The sequence below is a fragment of the Eutrigla gurnardus genome (genome assembly GCF_963514095.1).
Source record: "Eutrigla gurnardus genome assembly, chromosome: 23".
Taxonomy (NCBI): domain Eukaryota; kingdom Metazoa; phylum Chordata; class Actinopteri; order Perciformes; family Triglidae; genus Eutrigla; species Eutrigla gurnardus.
The window spans coordinates 4,909,615-4,926,150 of record NC_139934.1 but is presented as its reverse complement, the minus strand read 5'-3'; the positions used below and the strand labels follow the sequence as shown (position 1 = coordinate 4,926,150).

At 40.1% G+C, this 16,536-nt stretch overlaps 3 protein-coding genes across 5 annotated transcripts; all 3 read left to right on the top strand.

Annotated features, from left to right (window-relative positions):
• Positions 1–1,146: 1,146 nt before the first annotated feature.
• On the top strand, positions 1,147–15,871 carry LOC311009427 (GTPase IMAP family member 7-like). 2 transcript variants are annotated; one of them, XM_084003588.1, is made up of 4 exons: positions 1,147–1,433; positions 4,070–4,667; positions 12,500–12,956; positions 13,006–13,841. In XM_084003588.1, the coding sequence occupies exons 1-3, from the start codon at positions 1,427–1,429 to the stop codon at positions 12,912–12,914; spliced, it is 1,020 nt and encodes a 339-aa protein (XP_083859714.1). In that variant the 5' UTR covers positions 1,147–1,426; the 3' UTR covers positions 12,915–12,956; positions 13,006–13,841. The 2 variants fall into 2 exon arrangements, 1 of the variants encoding a protein (XP_083859714.1); XR_014596643.1 differs by lacking the exons at positions 1,147–1,433; positions 12,500–12,956; positions 13,006–13,841 and adding exons at positions 1,488–2,633; positions 15,580–15,871 and having other exon boundaries at positions 3,958–5,093.
• Positions 5,944–6,967, top strand: LOC311009430 (GTPase IMAP family member 7-like). The gene has a single exon (XM_084003596.1). It carries the CDS (start codon positions 5,953–5,955, stop codon positions 6,931–6,933), a length of 981 nt encoding a protein of 326 aa, XP_083859722.1. The 5' UTR covers positions 5,944–5,952; the 3' UTR covers positions 6,934–6,967.
• LOC311009432 (GTPase IMAP family member 7-like) lies at positions 8,068–15,580 on the top strand. 2 transcript variants are annotated; one of them, XM_084003600.1, is made up of 2 exons: positions 8,068–8,370; positions 14,559–15,580. In XM_084003600.1, the coding sequence occupies exons 1-2, from the start codon at positions 8,364–8,366 to the stop codon at positions 15,398–15,400; spliced, it is 849 nt and encodes a 282-aa protein (XP_083859726.1). In that variant the 5' UTR covers positions 8,068–8,363; the 3' UTR covers positions 15,401–15,580. The 2 variants fall into 2 exon arrangements, with proteins under 2 accessions (XP_083859726.1, XP_083859725.1); XM_084003599.1 differs by lacking the exon at positions 14,559–15,580 and adding an exon at positions 9,683–11,334.
• Positions 15,872–16,536: the final 665 nt, after the last annotated feature.

Below are 16,536 nucleotides of genomic sequence, written 5' to 3'. Positions count from 1 at the left end.
AAAGCAGCTGATTGCTCACATGTCAGTTCTAGTTTCTTTTTTTTCCTTCATAGAACCATGGACCTATTCTTTTAAAGGGCGAGGCTGACGATACTCACAGCATCTTATTGTCAATAAATTCCTCCAAAAGTCCAAAGACAACAAATCAACCTCGCTGTTGATTAATATCAGTTTCACCAAATGCCATCTGGCTACAGGTCACACCTTCAACACAGAGGCTTTGTTGTTTTTACAGTTGAGTGGACGCTGCCAATAAAAACAGATGAATTCCGTACAATTTGTTCCGTCTTACTCGGAGACAAAACGCCACGCCCTAAAAAAGTATGAAAAGGCCTTAGCAATGTATACTTACATCATTACAAAGTACCTTTATACATGGAACTTTAGACTGGCTGCACATTATTATTGACCGGTTTAATAAGCAACACAATTTTATACGATATGTAATCGGGGGTCCCTCCCCTGGGTCTCTATAGGCCTTGGGGTCCTTGGCTGATAAACGTTGAAGACCTGATCTAGGAGTTTGCCAGGAATTGTAGACCCTAATTGAGACTGTTTATAGTTGTATCGGTACAACTAAAAAGCCCGTTGACACTCCAGCCGAATAAAGAAACCAATTCATGTACCAATAACAATGTTTTCAACAGGTACTTTCCCCGACCAGAGTCACCACCCTAAACAGCTGACGCACAGAGGTCCAATACGGTTCCACTTTTGACCTGCTCACATGGAAACTCCCATTCAAGCATTCATGACCTTCTGTCTTCTGGAATAATGAGGCTTATTTAAAAACAGTGTTAAAAAGGATTTTAACCCCTGAGAACTGTGCATTACACTGTTACAATGAAATACAAATATTTAAATTTAAATTGGACATCTTTTTCAGGGTGAAACTATAGTATTCCTGGATAACAAAAGTTCAAATGTTGGGTTATGTTGCCATTTGAGGACCATCGTTATAACTTGTGCCATACATCATTCTCTTATTACCATAGTTCAGCTATTTTATAACACTTTCTCTATTCATTTTTTCTACCAATTAGAATTTGTATTGTAATTGAGTCTCAAAAGACAGATGTACAGGGTAACCAATGGACAATATTCTCTTTCAGCGACGAGCACGATGAGAATTGTCATCTCGGGAAAAACTGGAGTGGGGAAAAGCAGCACGGCTAACACCATATTCAAAGAAGAAGTGTTCAAGATCGACCACACGAGCAACTCTGGGACGAGTAGCTGTCAATCAAAAACCAGATCCGTCAACGGAAAACCACTGGACGGGGAGGAAGTGATTTAAATCAGAGGTTAGGATGGGCGTGTCAAAGAAAAAGATAGGAAAAAGCTGTGAATACAGGAAACACATTATCATACACTCTGCAGACTTATCCGACGAACCGACGCTCCACAGTTACTTACTGTTGGCAACATGGACGGTAATTTAATCTTTTATTATTTCTGTCAGGACTGAACACTGAGCACATTCAGTATTTCAATCGTAGCTGTTTGGTTTTAAATCTTTAAATCTATTACAGTGTGTAAGCTTTAGGGCTAATCAACAGGGTGTCTCATTCTTTTAATTTCCTCTCAGTTATACATTTTGGTGGATTTAACAGGTTTTTCATCTCATCAGCAAAACAAACAAAATGTAAATCTGCTGTGTCCCAACCCGACTCTTTCTGCCTGTACATCGTTTTGTTAGACAGGCCTTCTGGTTGTTGGAGGAATATGAGCAATGAATAAAGTAAAATATATGAAAACATGCTGTTTGAACAAACAAAGCTTTTACTTGGTATGAACACACACAGTACATGAAAGTGAAACTAAAATAAAAGCAGTCTGAGCAGCACACCAGGAGAAAAGAGACACACTGGATGGAGGACTGGTAGATCCAAACAGGGTTATTTTACTCTTCATTGATTTCTCTTTGAACAACTGAGAGAGTAAGTTAAAGTTTCAGTCACGTTGAGTTATTCAGTACATTAATCTGAGACATGCAGGCGGCCGAGCTGTTATCAAACCAGTAACAGCAGCAGTCAAGCATGAGGGCGGGTCACATGTTTGGTATTTATCAAGCATAGAAAGGTGTGGTGATCATCTAGTAACGTTTCATCAGCGTAGTCTACGTCATCTAGATCTACTGAGAAACTGTTGCTGAGTTCTTTGTCAGCTGCTATAAACTAACTGTGTAATTCTTTTCAAGCGTCACCCTTCGGTGGTTTTGCAGCTTTCCGGATTACAATCAAAGTCACGTTCTGTCTCAAGGATGTATGTGACCAGCCGTGCTCTTGATGATGTGACTTATTAATAACGATTACTTGTAATAAACTTAAAAGGATTTAGTCGGCTGTAGGACTATGAATGAGGTATTAGTTGTGAGACAAGAGCCATGCAGAGCGGCTCCCAATCCTGCATTAAGAACCTTTAAATTTCAGCAATGACCGAATTAACCCCTGAGGACTATGCATTACACTGTGACAATAACACACAAATATTTAAATTAAAATAGGACATCATTTTCAGGGTGAAACTATAGTTTTCCTGGATAACAAAAATTCAAATTTCCGGGTGATTTTGCCATTTGAGGACCATCGTTGTAACTTGCCATACATCATTCTCTTATTACCATAATCAGGGTCCGACGTTAAGGTTTTTTCCTACTTGCCCGTCGGGCAAGTACTTTTCAAATCTACTTGCCCTGCCTAAATTCTTACTTGCCCTGCCTAAGAGGTTCTTTTTGTGGCGCCGCGGTGTTGTGCAAATTTTCTTCAAGACTTATATCTTACTAAAATCCATTATCTGTTGACTGTAGACGACACTACACAACACTTCTTCTGTCAGAAAGCTGTTTTTATTTTTCATTTGTCATTACATTTCATATGAAACTTCTCCCTGCTCTCTTCCAACCAATGAAAGAAATGTTGTGACATTGTATCTTGACCCAACGTCCACTCCATTTGTCGTCTGGAGATTTAGAAGAGATGCATACTGCGTGAACGGCTGCTCCGTTTTGGCGACATGATAAGCTGTCGTTAGACATTTTTTTATCTGGTTGTGGCTCTCCAGGTAGAGTCTTTGGACACAACGGTCCATCGGTCCGGGAACATTTCGGTGTTTTTTAGCCTGTACGCAGGCCAGGTGAGGAAGTGACTTGCTATGGCTGTCTAAATTTTGTTTGCGATAGCTGTCATTCCCGCGGAAGTGAAACAACGTCACCGTACGTCTGCGTCGGTACGTCAGCACGTCAGCACAGAGGCTCGTACAGACACACCAACTCCGGCAGCAGACGTCAAGTCAACGGATCCCGTTCATCTATGTAGAGCAGGAGCTCCGCATGATATACGGCACGTCGAATTGGCGGCCCTGTCGCCGTACGTGAATTTGCATAAAGTTCGATGGATTGAACTTTATGCAAATGCCGTCCGTCCAACGCAGTGCCGCCGGCTCCAGAAACTTCGTTCAAACTATCAAACTAGGCAGTGTTGATCAAATATGAATCCAGATTCTGTTACTGCACTACACATTTCCCGCCTCAAATGTTTTCAGAAACATGCTTTAGCGTGTAGTTTAACTGTAAAATGAGATCGTTTGTGGCCCGGCCGCCATGTTGGAAACGGCAGAGCAAAACTCAAGTCCCGCCCACTTCGCAGGACGTCTATCCAATTGATCCAACTTGAACACAGAACTGCCCACTCGCGGATAGGTTCGACGGTCCGTTGCGTCGCTGCCGGAGTTGGTGTGTCTGTACCATTAGCCAATCGAAGCACACACAAAAAAAAAAAAAAAAAAAAGCAGCACACTGCAACTGCCGCCTCCACAGCAGCAGACAGATGATACGAATTTGTCGGAGTTTGTGCTTGCCCGACCGGGCAAGTCTGAACAGGTTCTACCTGCCCGCCGGTTATTTTTACTTGCCCCGGGCAATCGGGCAACCGTTATTGTCGAACCCTGATAATGCAGCTATTTTATAACACTTTCTCTATTCATTGTTTCTACCAATAAGGATTTTTATTGTAATTGAGTCTCAAAAGACAGATGTACAGGATAACCGATGGACAATATTCTCTTTCAGCAACGAGCACGATGAGAATTGTCATCCTCGGAAAAACTGGAGCGGGGAAAAGCAGCCTTTCTAACACAATATTTGGAGAGGAAATGTTCAAGATCGGCCACACTCTCAGCTCTGAGACGAGTAGCTGTCAATCAAAAACCAAATCCGTCAACAGAAGGAGCATCACTTTGATTGACACTCCCGGTTTCTTTGACACGAGCAGACCTGAGGAGGAGATGAAGCCCGCCATAGTGATGTGTATCACAGAGTGCACTCCTGGGCCCCATGCTTTTCTCATTGTGCTCAAAGTGGAGAGATACACAGAGCATGAGAAGGCTGTCGTCACGGCAATAAATAGTTACTTCGCGGAGGAAGTTTTCAAATATGCAACGGTTCTCTTCACTCATGGTGACCAGCTCCCAGAAGGACAGACCATTGAGGATTTTGTCCTTGAGAACGAGTCAATGAATGATCTGGTGAAGAAGTGTGGAGGCCGGTGCAACGTCATCGATAATAAATACTGGAAGAACGGACAACAGGACGAATACAGGAGCAACCGGTTCCAGGTGGATCAGCTACTCAAGACCATAGACAAGACATTGCTGGAAAACAACGGAAGGTGCTACACCAATGAGATGCTACAAGCAGTGGAGCAACAAATACAAAAACAGGTGGAGCGCATTAGAGCGACATCACCAAACATGTCAGACGAAGAGATCAGAGGGCAGGCTAAAGTAAGCGTGTTTGAGATGCTTTGGGGCAAACTGAAAAGTTTTGGATTAGTTGAAATTTTCAAAGCTCTTTTTGGTGGAGCAACGGTTGTTGTTGGAGTCATATTAGCTATCATGCTAGAATGATTAGACGTAGCTGAGAGGACAAATTTGAATTGGCTTCTCTCAATTTTTAATCAGCAAGTTCTTATCTGAGTTTCAAACATATTCTCTTTTCTCAAGCAAACCAATGCATGTGATGTAACCACAAAAATAACAAATGTTTGTAACTTATTACATAGATGGAACTTTAAAAAGTATTTCATATTAGTTAGGTGTTTACTTAAATGTAACACTCTGAAGTTTGGCTTATTTGACGCTAGCACACTTACTTAATTCTAGCTCTTCTGGGTTTGTACCCTAATGGTCGAATGCACTTATTGGAAGTCGCTTTGCATAAAAGCATCAGCTAAATTAAATGTAATGTAAAGTATCGATGGATCGAATAAATGCATTTAAGGGTGGTTAACATTGTGTCTCATTCTTTTAATTTTCTCTCATCTGTTATACATTTCGACAGATTTTACAGGTTTTTCATCTCATCAGCAAGGCAAACAGAATGTAAACCTTTCATTGTAGAAATATAGGCCAGAGATCTTTGGACAAAAGCGTCTGCTAAATGACCTAAATGTAAATGTAAATGTAGATCTTCAACCCCTAGGGGATCCGCAGAGTTACTGCAGGGGGTCCCTGAAACTATTTGATCCCAAAATGTTTTTCTTCCAAAAATGTCAATATGTCAAAAAATAGAATAACAAATAACATGAATACAACCTAAAATAAGCAAATATAAATCTTCCTATTTGTGAAATTGTGATTGTGTTGTAGAAATGCCAATATCGAATTAAAATATGTTCTTTAAATATATTAATCCGTCAACAATTATTATTTTAATGGCTTAGCATTATACACTCACCGGCCACTTTATTAGGTACACCTTGCTAGTACCGGGTTGGACCCCCTTTTGCCTTCAGAACTGCCTTAATCCTTGGTGGCATAGATTCATCAAGGTACTGGAAACATTCCTCAGAGAGTTTGGTTTTCTACCAATTAGGATTTTTATTGTAATTGAGTCTCTAAAGACAGATGTACAGGATAACCGATGGACAATATTCTCTTTCAGCAACGAGCACAATGAGAATTGTTATCTTGGGAAAAACTGGAACGGGGAAAAGCAGCGTGGCTAAAACCATATTCGGAGAGGAAGTGTTCAAGATAGGCCACACTCTCAGCTCTGAGACGAGTAGCTGTCAAGCAGAAACCAAATCCGTCAATGGAAGAAGCATAACTTTGATCGACACTCCTGGTTTCTTCAACACGTGCAGACCTGAGGTGGAGATGAAGACCAAGATAGTGAGGTGTATCACAGAGTGCACTCCTGGGCCCCATGCTTTTCTCATTGTGTTCAAATTGGAGAGATTCAGAGAGCATGAGCAGGCTGTCGTCACGGCAATAAAGATTTACTTCTCGGAGGAAGTTTTCAAATATGCAACGGTTCTCTTCACTCATGGTGACGATCTCCCAGAAGGACAGACCATTGAGGATTTTCTCCGTGAGAACGAATCAATGGATGATCTGGGGAAGAAGTGTGGAGGCCGGTGCCACGTCATCGATAATACATACTGGAAGAATGAGCAACAGGACGAATACAGGAGCAACAGGTTCCAGGTGGATCAGCTACTCAAGACCATAGACAAGACATTGCTGGAAAACAACGGAAGGTGCTACACCAATGAGATGCTACAAGCAGTGGAGCAACAAATACAAAAAGAGGTGGAGCGCATTAGAGCGACATCACCAAACATGTCAGAAGAAGAGATCAGAGGGCAGGCTAAAGGAAGCATGTTTGAGATGCTTTTGAGGAAAATGGAAAGTTTTGGAACAGGTGCGTTGTTCGGAGCTCTTTTTGGTTTTGCCAGTGGAGCAATGAGAGGGTTCATGGCAGAAATGAGTAGGATCGGGGCAATGGCTTTAAAAGGAGCAGGTAGGAAACGGGCAAAGGAAGGAGCTGTTGAAGGAGGTATTGAAGGATGCAATGCAGCAGAGGGTGCAGAAATGCCAGGTGAAGCAGCAAAGAGGGCAAGCGAGGCTTTCAGAAATAAAATCAGCCATTAAGGGAGTCTAATGAGGGCTACGAAATAGAATCACATCTACAGTTAAACCAGAGTACAAACAAATGATGAGACGTGGCTGAGAGGAAAAAGTTGAATTGGCTTGTCTCAATTTGTAACCAGCAAGTCCTTGTCTGAGCTAACCAATCATGTGATGTACGCTGTAACCACAAAGATAACAAATATTTTTAACATGTTACAAAGGTGGGACTTTAAAAAGGTCTTAAGTAAATGCATTTAGTGGCTATCAACAGGATGTCTCATTCTTTCAATTCCCTCTCATTAGTCATACATTTAGGTGGATTTAACAGGTTTTATATCTCATCAGCAAAACACGCAGCATTTCATAGTAGAAGTATAGGCTATGATTATCAATACAATAAAAAAACATGGGGTTCAAATGTGTACTGCAGATATAAATGTTATGGAAGAAATTCTGTAAATGTGTCATGGCGACCTAAATAACATCTCCTGTGTCCCAACACCGACTCTTTGGAAATGACTGGCTTAATCAGAGACGTTTCTTGCCTTTGTGGGGCCCTATGCAAGATTGTGTTTGAGGGCCCCTGTGTTGGTAAACTACGATGGGGGTTTCCAAACCTTATAGATGATCCGTGGAGATGCACCAATCTGTTACACTTTAAGAGAAAAACATCCTATATTTGTGAAAACCTCTCTCAAATCAAATTAAACACATGAAGTTGACCCAATCAAGTTAAGCCTACAGCAAATAATAATAAAGGGTTTAAACAATGAGACACCAATAAATACAACAGATGCATGTAAAAAAACAAAAAACAAACTTGGACCTTGGGGGCCCGCTAGTGGCAGCGTGTCTCATAGTGCGCTTATGGCAAGAATAGGCTCTGGTCTTTATGCATGTACAACATTGTTTACTTTTTGTTTTGTTGGAGAAATATGAACATTAAATAAAGTGAAACCCATGAAAACACTCCGTTTGAGCAAACTTTTACTTGGTATGATAAAACCCCTCCTCCTCCCACACACACACACACACACACACACACACACACACACACACACACACAAGCATGCACACACACGCGCACACACACACACACACACACACACACACAGTACATGAAAGTGAAACTAAAATAAAAGCAGTCTGAGCAGCACACCAGGAGAAAAGAGACACACTGGACGGAGGACTGGTAGATCCAAACAGGGTTATTTTACTCTTCATTGATTTCTCTTTGAACAACTTTAAGATTAAGTTAAAAGTAATGTTATAACTCCACGCCCCCCAGTTTGAAAACCACTAGAATGGGAGGAATGATTTAAACCGGAGGTTAGGATGGGCGTGTCGAAGAAAAAGATAAGAAAAAGCTGCAAAAACAGGGAACACATTCTCATACACTTTGCAGACTTATCCGACGAAGCGACGCTCCACAGTTACTTACTGTTGGCAACATGGACGGTAATTTAATCTTTTAATTATTTCTGTCAGGACTGAACACTGAGCACATTCAGTATTTCAATGGTAGCTGTTTGGTTTTAAATCTTTAAATCTTTTGCAGTGTGTAAGCTTTAGGGCTAATCAAAAGGGTGTCTCATTCTTTTATTTTCCTCTCAGTTATACGTTTTGGTGGATTTAACAGGTTTTTCATCTCATCAGCAAAACAAACAGAATGTAAATCTGCTGTGTCCCAACCCGACTCTTTCTGCCTGTACATCGTTTTGTTAGACAGGCCTTCTGGTTGTTGGAGAAATAAGAACAATAAATAAAGTAAAATATATGAAACATGCTGTTTGAACAAACAAAGCTTTTACTTGGTATGAACGCACACAGTACATGAAAGTGAAACTAAAATAAAAGCAGTCTGAGCAGCACACCAGGAGAAAAGAGACACACTGGATGGAGGACTGGTAGATCCAAACAGGGTTATTTTACTCTTCATTGATTTCTCTTTGAACAACTGAGAGAGTAAGTTAAAGTTTCAGTCACGTTGAGTTATTCAGTACATTAATCTGAGACATGCAGGCGGCTGAACTGTTATCAAACCAGTCACAGCAGCAGCCAAGCATGAGGGCGGGTCACATGTTTGGTATTTATGAAGCATAGAAAGGTGTGGTGATCATCTAGTAACGTTTCATCAGCGTAGTCTACGTCATCTAGATCTACTGAGAAACTGTTGCTGAGTTCTTTGTCAGCTGCTATAAACTAACTGTGTAATTCTTTTCAAGCGTCACCCTTCGGTGGTTTTGCAGCTTTCCGGATTACAATCAAAGTCATGTTCTGTCTCAAGGATGTATGTGACCAGCCGTGCTCTTGATGATGTGACTTATTAATAACGATTACTTGTAATAAACTTAAAAGGATTTAGTCGGCTGTAGGACTATGAATGAGGTATTAGTTGTGAGATAAGAGCCATGCAGAGCGGCTCCCAATCCTGCGTTAAGAACCTTTAAATTTCAGCAATGACCGAATTAACCCCTGAGGACTATGCATTACACTGTGACAATAACACACAAATATTTAAATTAAAATAGGACATCATTTTCAGGGTGAAACTATAGTTTTCCTGGATAACAAAAATTCAAATTTCCAGGTGATTTTGCTATTTGAGGACCATCGTTATAACTTGCCATAAATAATTCTCTTATTACCATAATGCAGCTATTTTATAACACTTTCTCTATTCATTGTTTCTACCAATTAGGATTTTTATTGTAATTGAGTCTCAACAAAAAGATGTACAGGATAACCGATGGACAATATTCTCTTTCAGCGACGAGCACGATGAGAATTGTCAACTTGGGAAAAACTGGAACGGGGAAAATCAGCTTGGCTAGCACCATATTTGGAGAGGAAGTGTTCAAGATCGGCCACACTCTCAACTCTGAGAGGAGTAGCTGTCAATCAAAAACCAGATTAGTCAACGGAAGAAGCATCACTTTGATCGACACTCCTGGTTTCTTTGACACGAGCAGACATGAGAAGGAGCTGAAGCCCGCCATAGTGAGGTGTATCATAGAGTGCGCTCCTGGGCCCCATGCTTTTCTCATTGTGCTCAAATGGGAGAGATTCACAGAGCATGAGAAGGCTGTCGTCACGGCAATAAATAGTTACTTCGCGAAGGAAGTTTTCAAATATGCAACGGTTCTCTTCACTCATGGTGACGATCTCCCAGAAGGACAGACCATTGAGGATTTTGTCCGTGAGAACAAGTCAATGAATGATCTGGTGAAGAAGTGTGGAGGCCGGTGCAACGTCATCGATAATAAATACTGGAAGAATGAGCAACAGGACGAATACAGGAGCAACAGGTTCCAGGTGGATCAGCTACTCAAGACCATAGAGAAGACATTGCTGGCAAACAACGGAAGGTTCTACACCAATGAGAACCTACAAGCAGTGGAGAAACAAATACAAAAAGAGGTGGAACGCATTAGAGCGACATCACCAAACATGTCAGGAGAAGAGATCAGAGGGCAGGCTAAAGGAAGTGTGGGTAGTAAAATTTGGATGGGTCTGGCTGGTGTTTCAGCAGGTGCATTGTTTGGAGCTCTTCTTGGTGGAAAAGAATTGCTGGTTGTAGCAGCAGCAGGAGTCGCAGCAGGAGTCACAGCAGGAGTCGCAGCAGAAGTCGCAGCAGCAGGAGTCGCAACAGCAGGAGTCGCAGCAGCAGGAGTAGCAACAGTAGCAATCTCAGCATTCGCATTTATAAAATATATATTTAAGTAAAAACAATGATAAGACGTGGCTGAGAGGAAAAAGTCAAATTGGCTTCTCACAATTTGCGAGCAGCAAGTTCTTATCTGAGCTTCAAACGTTTTCCCGTTTCTCAAGCTAACCAATGCATGTGATGTAACCATATAACAAATAGTTTTAACATATTATATAGATCGAACTTTAAAAAGTATTTCAATCGAACATGTGTCTACTAATTCCTGTATTTTGCTCATTGTTTTCTGTTATTAAAAATAATATTAGTTAAGTGTGCACTTATATTTAGCACTCTGTAGTTTGGTTTATTTGAAGCTTGTGCACTTACTTCATTCTATCTCTTCTGGATTTGTACCCTAATAGTCAACTGCACTTATTGGAAGTATTAAAAATCATCTTAGTTAACTTTAGATGGATCAAATAAATGCATTTAGGTGGATTTAACAGTTTTTATATCTTATCAGTAAAACAAACAGAATGTTAGCCTTTCATAGTAGACGTATAGGCTATGATGATCATAATAATAAAAAAAAATATTATGGGGTTCAAATGTGTACTGCAGATATAAATGTCATGGAAGAAATTCTGTAAATGTGTCATGGTGACCCAAATAACATCTCTTGTGTCCCGACACAAATGCATGTACAACATTGTTTTGTTTGTTGTTTTGTTGGAGAAATATGAACAATAAATAAAGTGAAACCTATGAAAACACTCTGTTTGAGCAAGCTTTTACTTGGTATGATAAAAACCCCTCCCCCCACCACACAGACACACACACACACACACACACACACACACACAAACTCACACACAGTACATGAAAGTGAAACTAAAATAAAAGCAGTCTGAGCAGCACACCAGGAGAAAAGAGACACACTGGACTGAAGACTGGTAGATCCAAACAGGGTTATTTTACTCTTCATTGATTTCTCTTTGAAACATTTCAGATTAAGTTAAAAGTAACGTTATAACTCCACGGCCCCCAGTTTGAAAACCACTAGAATGTCAGGAATGATTTAAACCGGAGGTTAGGACGGGCGTGTCAAAGAAAAAGATAAGAAAAAGCTGCAAAAACAGGAAACACATTCTCATACACTCTACAGACTTATCTGACGAAGCAACGCTCCACAGTTACTTACCGTTGGCAACATGGACGGGAATTTAATCTTTTATTTATTTCTGTAAGGACTTAACACTGAGCACATTCAGTATTTCAATCGTAGCCGTTTGGTTTTAAATCTTTAAATCTTTTACAGTGTGTAAACTTTAGGGCTAATCAACAGCGTGTCGCATTCTTTTATTTTCCTCTCAGTTATACATTTAATAATAATGTGTAGTGCGGCCTATAGTGCCATGTACAAAAGTACTTTGTAATGCTGTATGAATAAAATACTAAGACATTAAAATGTATATTTTTTAATTATAGAAGATATTTCAATTCTATATAGGCACATCATAACTTCACAAGATAACCTTTAACAAATAGGAAGATTTAGATTATTTTATCATATGTTGTATTCATGGTAATGTATATTTTTGGACATATTTTAATTTTTGGAAGAAAAAAAGTTTGTCTGGGTCCCCCTTCAGTAACTCTGCGGACCCCGTAGGGGACTCGGACCCCCTGTTGAAGATCTTTGACTTAGATGGCTACATTTTCCTTCCTCGTTTTTTAAATATTAAATTAGATACATATGCTCTTTTTCATGTTTGTGAGCCTCTTTTTATGTGCCATACATCATTCTCTTATTATGATAATGCAGCTATTTCATACCGCTTTCCCTCTTCATTGCGACTTTCTACCAATTAGGATTTTTATTGTAATTGAGTCTCAAAAGATAGATGTACAGAAGACATTGCTGGAAAACAACGGAAGGTTCTACACCAATGAGATGCTACAAGCAGTGGAGCGACAAATACAAAAAGAGCAGGAACGCATTAGAGCGACATCACCAAACATGTCAGAAGAAGAGATCAGAGGGCAGGCTAAAGTCAGCATGTTTGAGATGCTCTGGATCAAACTGGCAAGTTTTGGAACTGGTGTGTTGTTTGGAGCTCTTTTTGGTGCTGCAAGGGGAGCAAAGAGAGGGTTGATGGCAGGAGGAGATAGCATCAAGATAATGGCAGGGGTTTTTGCAGGAGCTTTTCAAGGAGCTTTTGAAGGAGCTGTTGCAGGAGGTATTGAAGGATGCAATGCAGCAGAGGGCGCAGAAACGGCAGTTGAAGCAGCAGAAAGGGCAAGAGAGGCTGTCATGAATAAAGTGCTGTCAGCCATTGAGGGAAACCAATGAGGGCTACAAAAGAGCATCACAGCTACAGTTAAACCAGAGTACAAACAAATGATGAGACGTGGCTGAGAGGAAGAAGTTGAATTGGTTTGTCTCAATTTGTAACCAGCAAGTCCTTGTCTGAGCTAACCAATCATGTGATGTACGCTATAACCACAAAGATAACAAATATTTTTAACATGTTACAAAGGTGGGACTTTAAAAAGGTCTTAAGTAAATGCATTTAGTGGTAATCAAGAGGATGTCTCATTCTTTTAATTTCCTCTCATTAGTCATACATTTAGGTGGATTTACCAGGTTTTATATATAATCAGCAAATGACGCAGAATGTAAGCCTTTCATAGTAGAATTATAAGCTATGATTATCATAATAATAAAAAAACTTCATGGTGTTCAAATGTGTACTGCAGATAAAAATGTTATGGAAGAAATTCTGTACATGTGTCATGGCGACCCAAATAACATCTCCTGTGTCCCGACACCGAACGACCGTCTTAATCAGAGCCGTTTCTTGCCTTCAGGGGGGCCGTATGTAAGATTGTGTTCGAGGGCCCCTGTTTTGTCAAACAACGATGGGGGGGGGGGGGGGGTCCAAACCTTTAAGATGATGCATGGAGATGCACCAATCTGTTACACTTTAAGACGAAACAGCCTATATTTGTGAAATTCAAATCAAACACATGAAGTTGATCAAAGCAAGTCAAACCTGCAGCAAATAATAATAAACGGTATAAAAAATGAGACGCCTTTGTGTCAATAAATGCAACAGATGCATGGGAAAAAAAAACTTGGAGCTTGGGGGCCCCCTATGCACCTGCATAGTCGACTTATGGCAAGAAACGGCTCTGGTCTTAATGCATGTACAACATTGTTTTGTTTGTTGTCTTGTTGGAGAAATATGAACATTAAATAAAGCAAAACCCATGAAAACACTGTTTGAACAAGCTTTTACTATGATAAAAACCCTTCCCCCCACGAACCACACACACACACACACACACACACACACACACACACACACACACACACACACACACACATTCAGTGAAATGGCAATGTTAAAGTGAAAATAGAAGTCTGAGCAGCACACCAGGAGAAAAGAGAGACACTGGACGGAGGACTGGTAGATCCAAACATGTTTTTTTTTTTTTACTCTTCATTGATTTCTCTTTTTTTCCTAATCTTTCTGCCTGAGTGCGGGGACAAACATTTACAACCTTATAACTCCGGGCCCCTCCTATATCTAGTGAGAAAACTGTGAGGTTTGTCAGCTGCTATAAACTAACGGTAACATTACTACAAAAAAAGTTGTTGTTTATTAACATAAACCACCCCAGCTGAGGCACAGAATTGCATTTTATTTCAACCGCCTCGAGAAGGCAGCAAAGAGCAGTGTTGGGTGGAGGAGACGATTGATCCTCAGAACAATTCTTTTTCCCTACTTAAAAAAAAAATAGGTACATATGCTATTCGTCATGTTTGTGAGCCTCTTTTTATGTGCCATACATCATTCTCTTATTATGATAATGCAGCTATTTTATACCGCTTTCCCTCTCCATTGCAACTTTCTACCAATTAGGATTTTATTGTAATTGAGTCTCAAAAGACAGATGTACAGGATAACCAATGGACAATATTGTCTTTCAGGGACGAGCACGATGAGAATTGTCCTCTTGGGAAAAACTGGAACGGGGAAAAGCAGCGTGGCTAAAACCATATTCGGAGAGGAAGTATTCAACATAGGCCACGCTCTCAGCTCTGTGACGAGTCGCTGTCAATCAGAAACCAGATCCGTCAACGGAAAAAGCATCACCTTGATCGACACTCCTGGTTTCTTTGACACGAGCAGACCTGAGGAGGAGCTGAAGCCCGAGATAGTGAGGTGTATCACAGAGTGCGCTCCTGGGCCCCATGCTTTTCTCATTGTGCTCAAATGGGAGAGATTCACAGAGCATGAGCAGGCTGTCGTCACTGAAATAAAGAGTTACTTCTCGGAGGAAGTTTTCAAATATGCAACGGTTCTCTTCACTCATGGTGACCAGCTCCCAGAAGGACAGACCATTGAGGATGCAGTCCGTGAGAACAAGTCAATGAATGATCTGGTGAAGAAGTGTGGAGGCCGGTGCCACGTCATCGATAATAAATACTGGAAGAACGAGCAACAGGACGAATACAGGAGCAACCGGTTCCAGGTGGATCAGCTACTCAAGACCATAGAGAAGACATTTCTGGCAAACAAAGGAAGGTTCTACACCAATGAGATGCTACAAGCAGTGGAGAAGCAAATACAAAAAGAGGTAGAGCGAATTAGAGCGACATCACCAAACATCTCAGAAGAAGAGATCAGGGGGCAGGCTAAAGTAAGCGTGTTTGAGATGCTTTGGGGCAAACTGGAAAGTTTTGGATCAGTTGATATTTTCAAAGCTCTTTTTGGTGGAGCAACGATTGTCGCAGTTGTTGGAGCAATACTAGGTTTAATGCTAAAATGATTAAACTTAGCTGAGAGGAAACATTTCAATTGGCTTCTCTCAATTTTTAACCAGCAAGTTCTTATTTGAGTTTCAAACATATTCTCTTTTCTCAAGCTAACCAATGCATGTGATGTAACAACAATACTAATAATCTTATGACATAGATGGAACTTTAAAAAGTATTTCAACTGAACAAGTGTCCACTAATGCCTGTTTATCGCTCTCTCATTGAAAATTGCTCAATGTTTCCTGTTTTATGTTATATAAATAACATATTAGTTAGGTGTTTACTTAAACGTAACACTCTGTAGTTTGGCTTATTTGACGCTAGCACACTTACTTAATTCTAGCTCTTCTGGGTTTGTACCCTAATGGTCGAATGCAGTTATTGGAAGTCGCTTTGCATAAAAGCATCAGCTAAATTAAATGTAATGTAAAGTATCGATGGATCGAATAAATGCATTTAAGGGTGGTTAACAGTGTGTCTCATTCTTTTAATTTCCTCTCATCTGTTATACATTTCAATGGATTTTACAGGTTTTTGATCTCATCAGCAAAGCAAACAGAATGTAAACCATTCATTGTAGAAGTATCGGCCAGAGATCTTCTACCCCTAGGGGATCCACAGAGTTACTGCAGGGGGTCCCTGAAACTATTAGATCCCAAACTTTTTTCTTCCAAAAATTTTAATATGTCAAAAAATACACATTAACATGAATACAACCTAAACTGAGCAAATATAAATCTTCCTATTTGTGAAATGTGAAATTGTGATGTAGAAATGCCAATATATATAATATGTTCTTTAAATGTATGAATCCATCATCAATTATTATTTTAATGGCTTAGCATTATAAACATACATCATTGCAAAGTACTTTCACACATTTCACTATAAACTGAACTATTGGCCTGGTTCAATAGGCAACACAATTTTATACGATATTTGATAGGGGCCCTATAGTTCAAGGGGTCCTTGGCCCAAAGAACGTTGAAGACCTCTGGTCTTCGTCATCTATATCTTGTGAGAAAACTGTTGTAGAGAACTTTGTCAGCTGCAATAAACTAAATGCTTAATTACTACAAATATATTTGTTTTTTTTGTTAACGTAAACCACCTCAGGTGTGGGGAAGTATTGAATATTGTTTTAAAT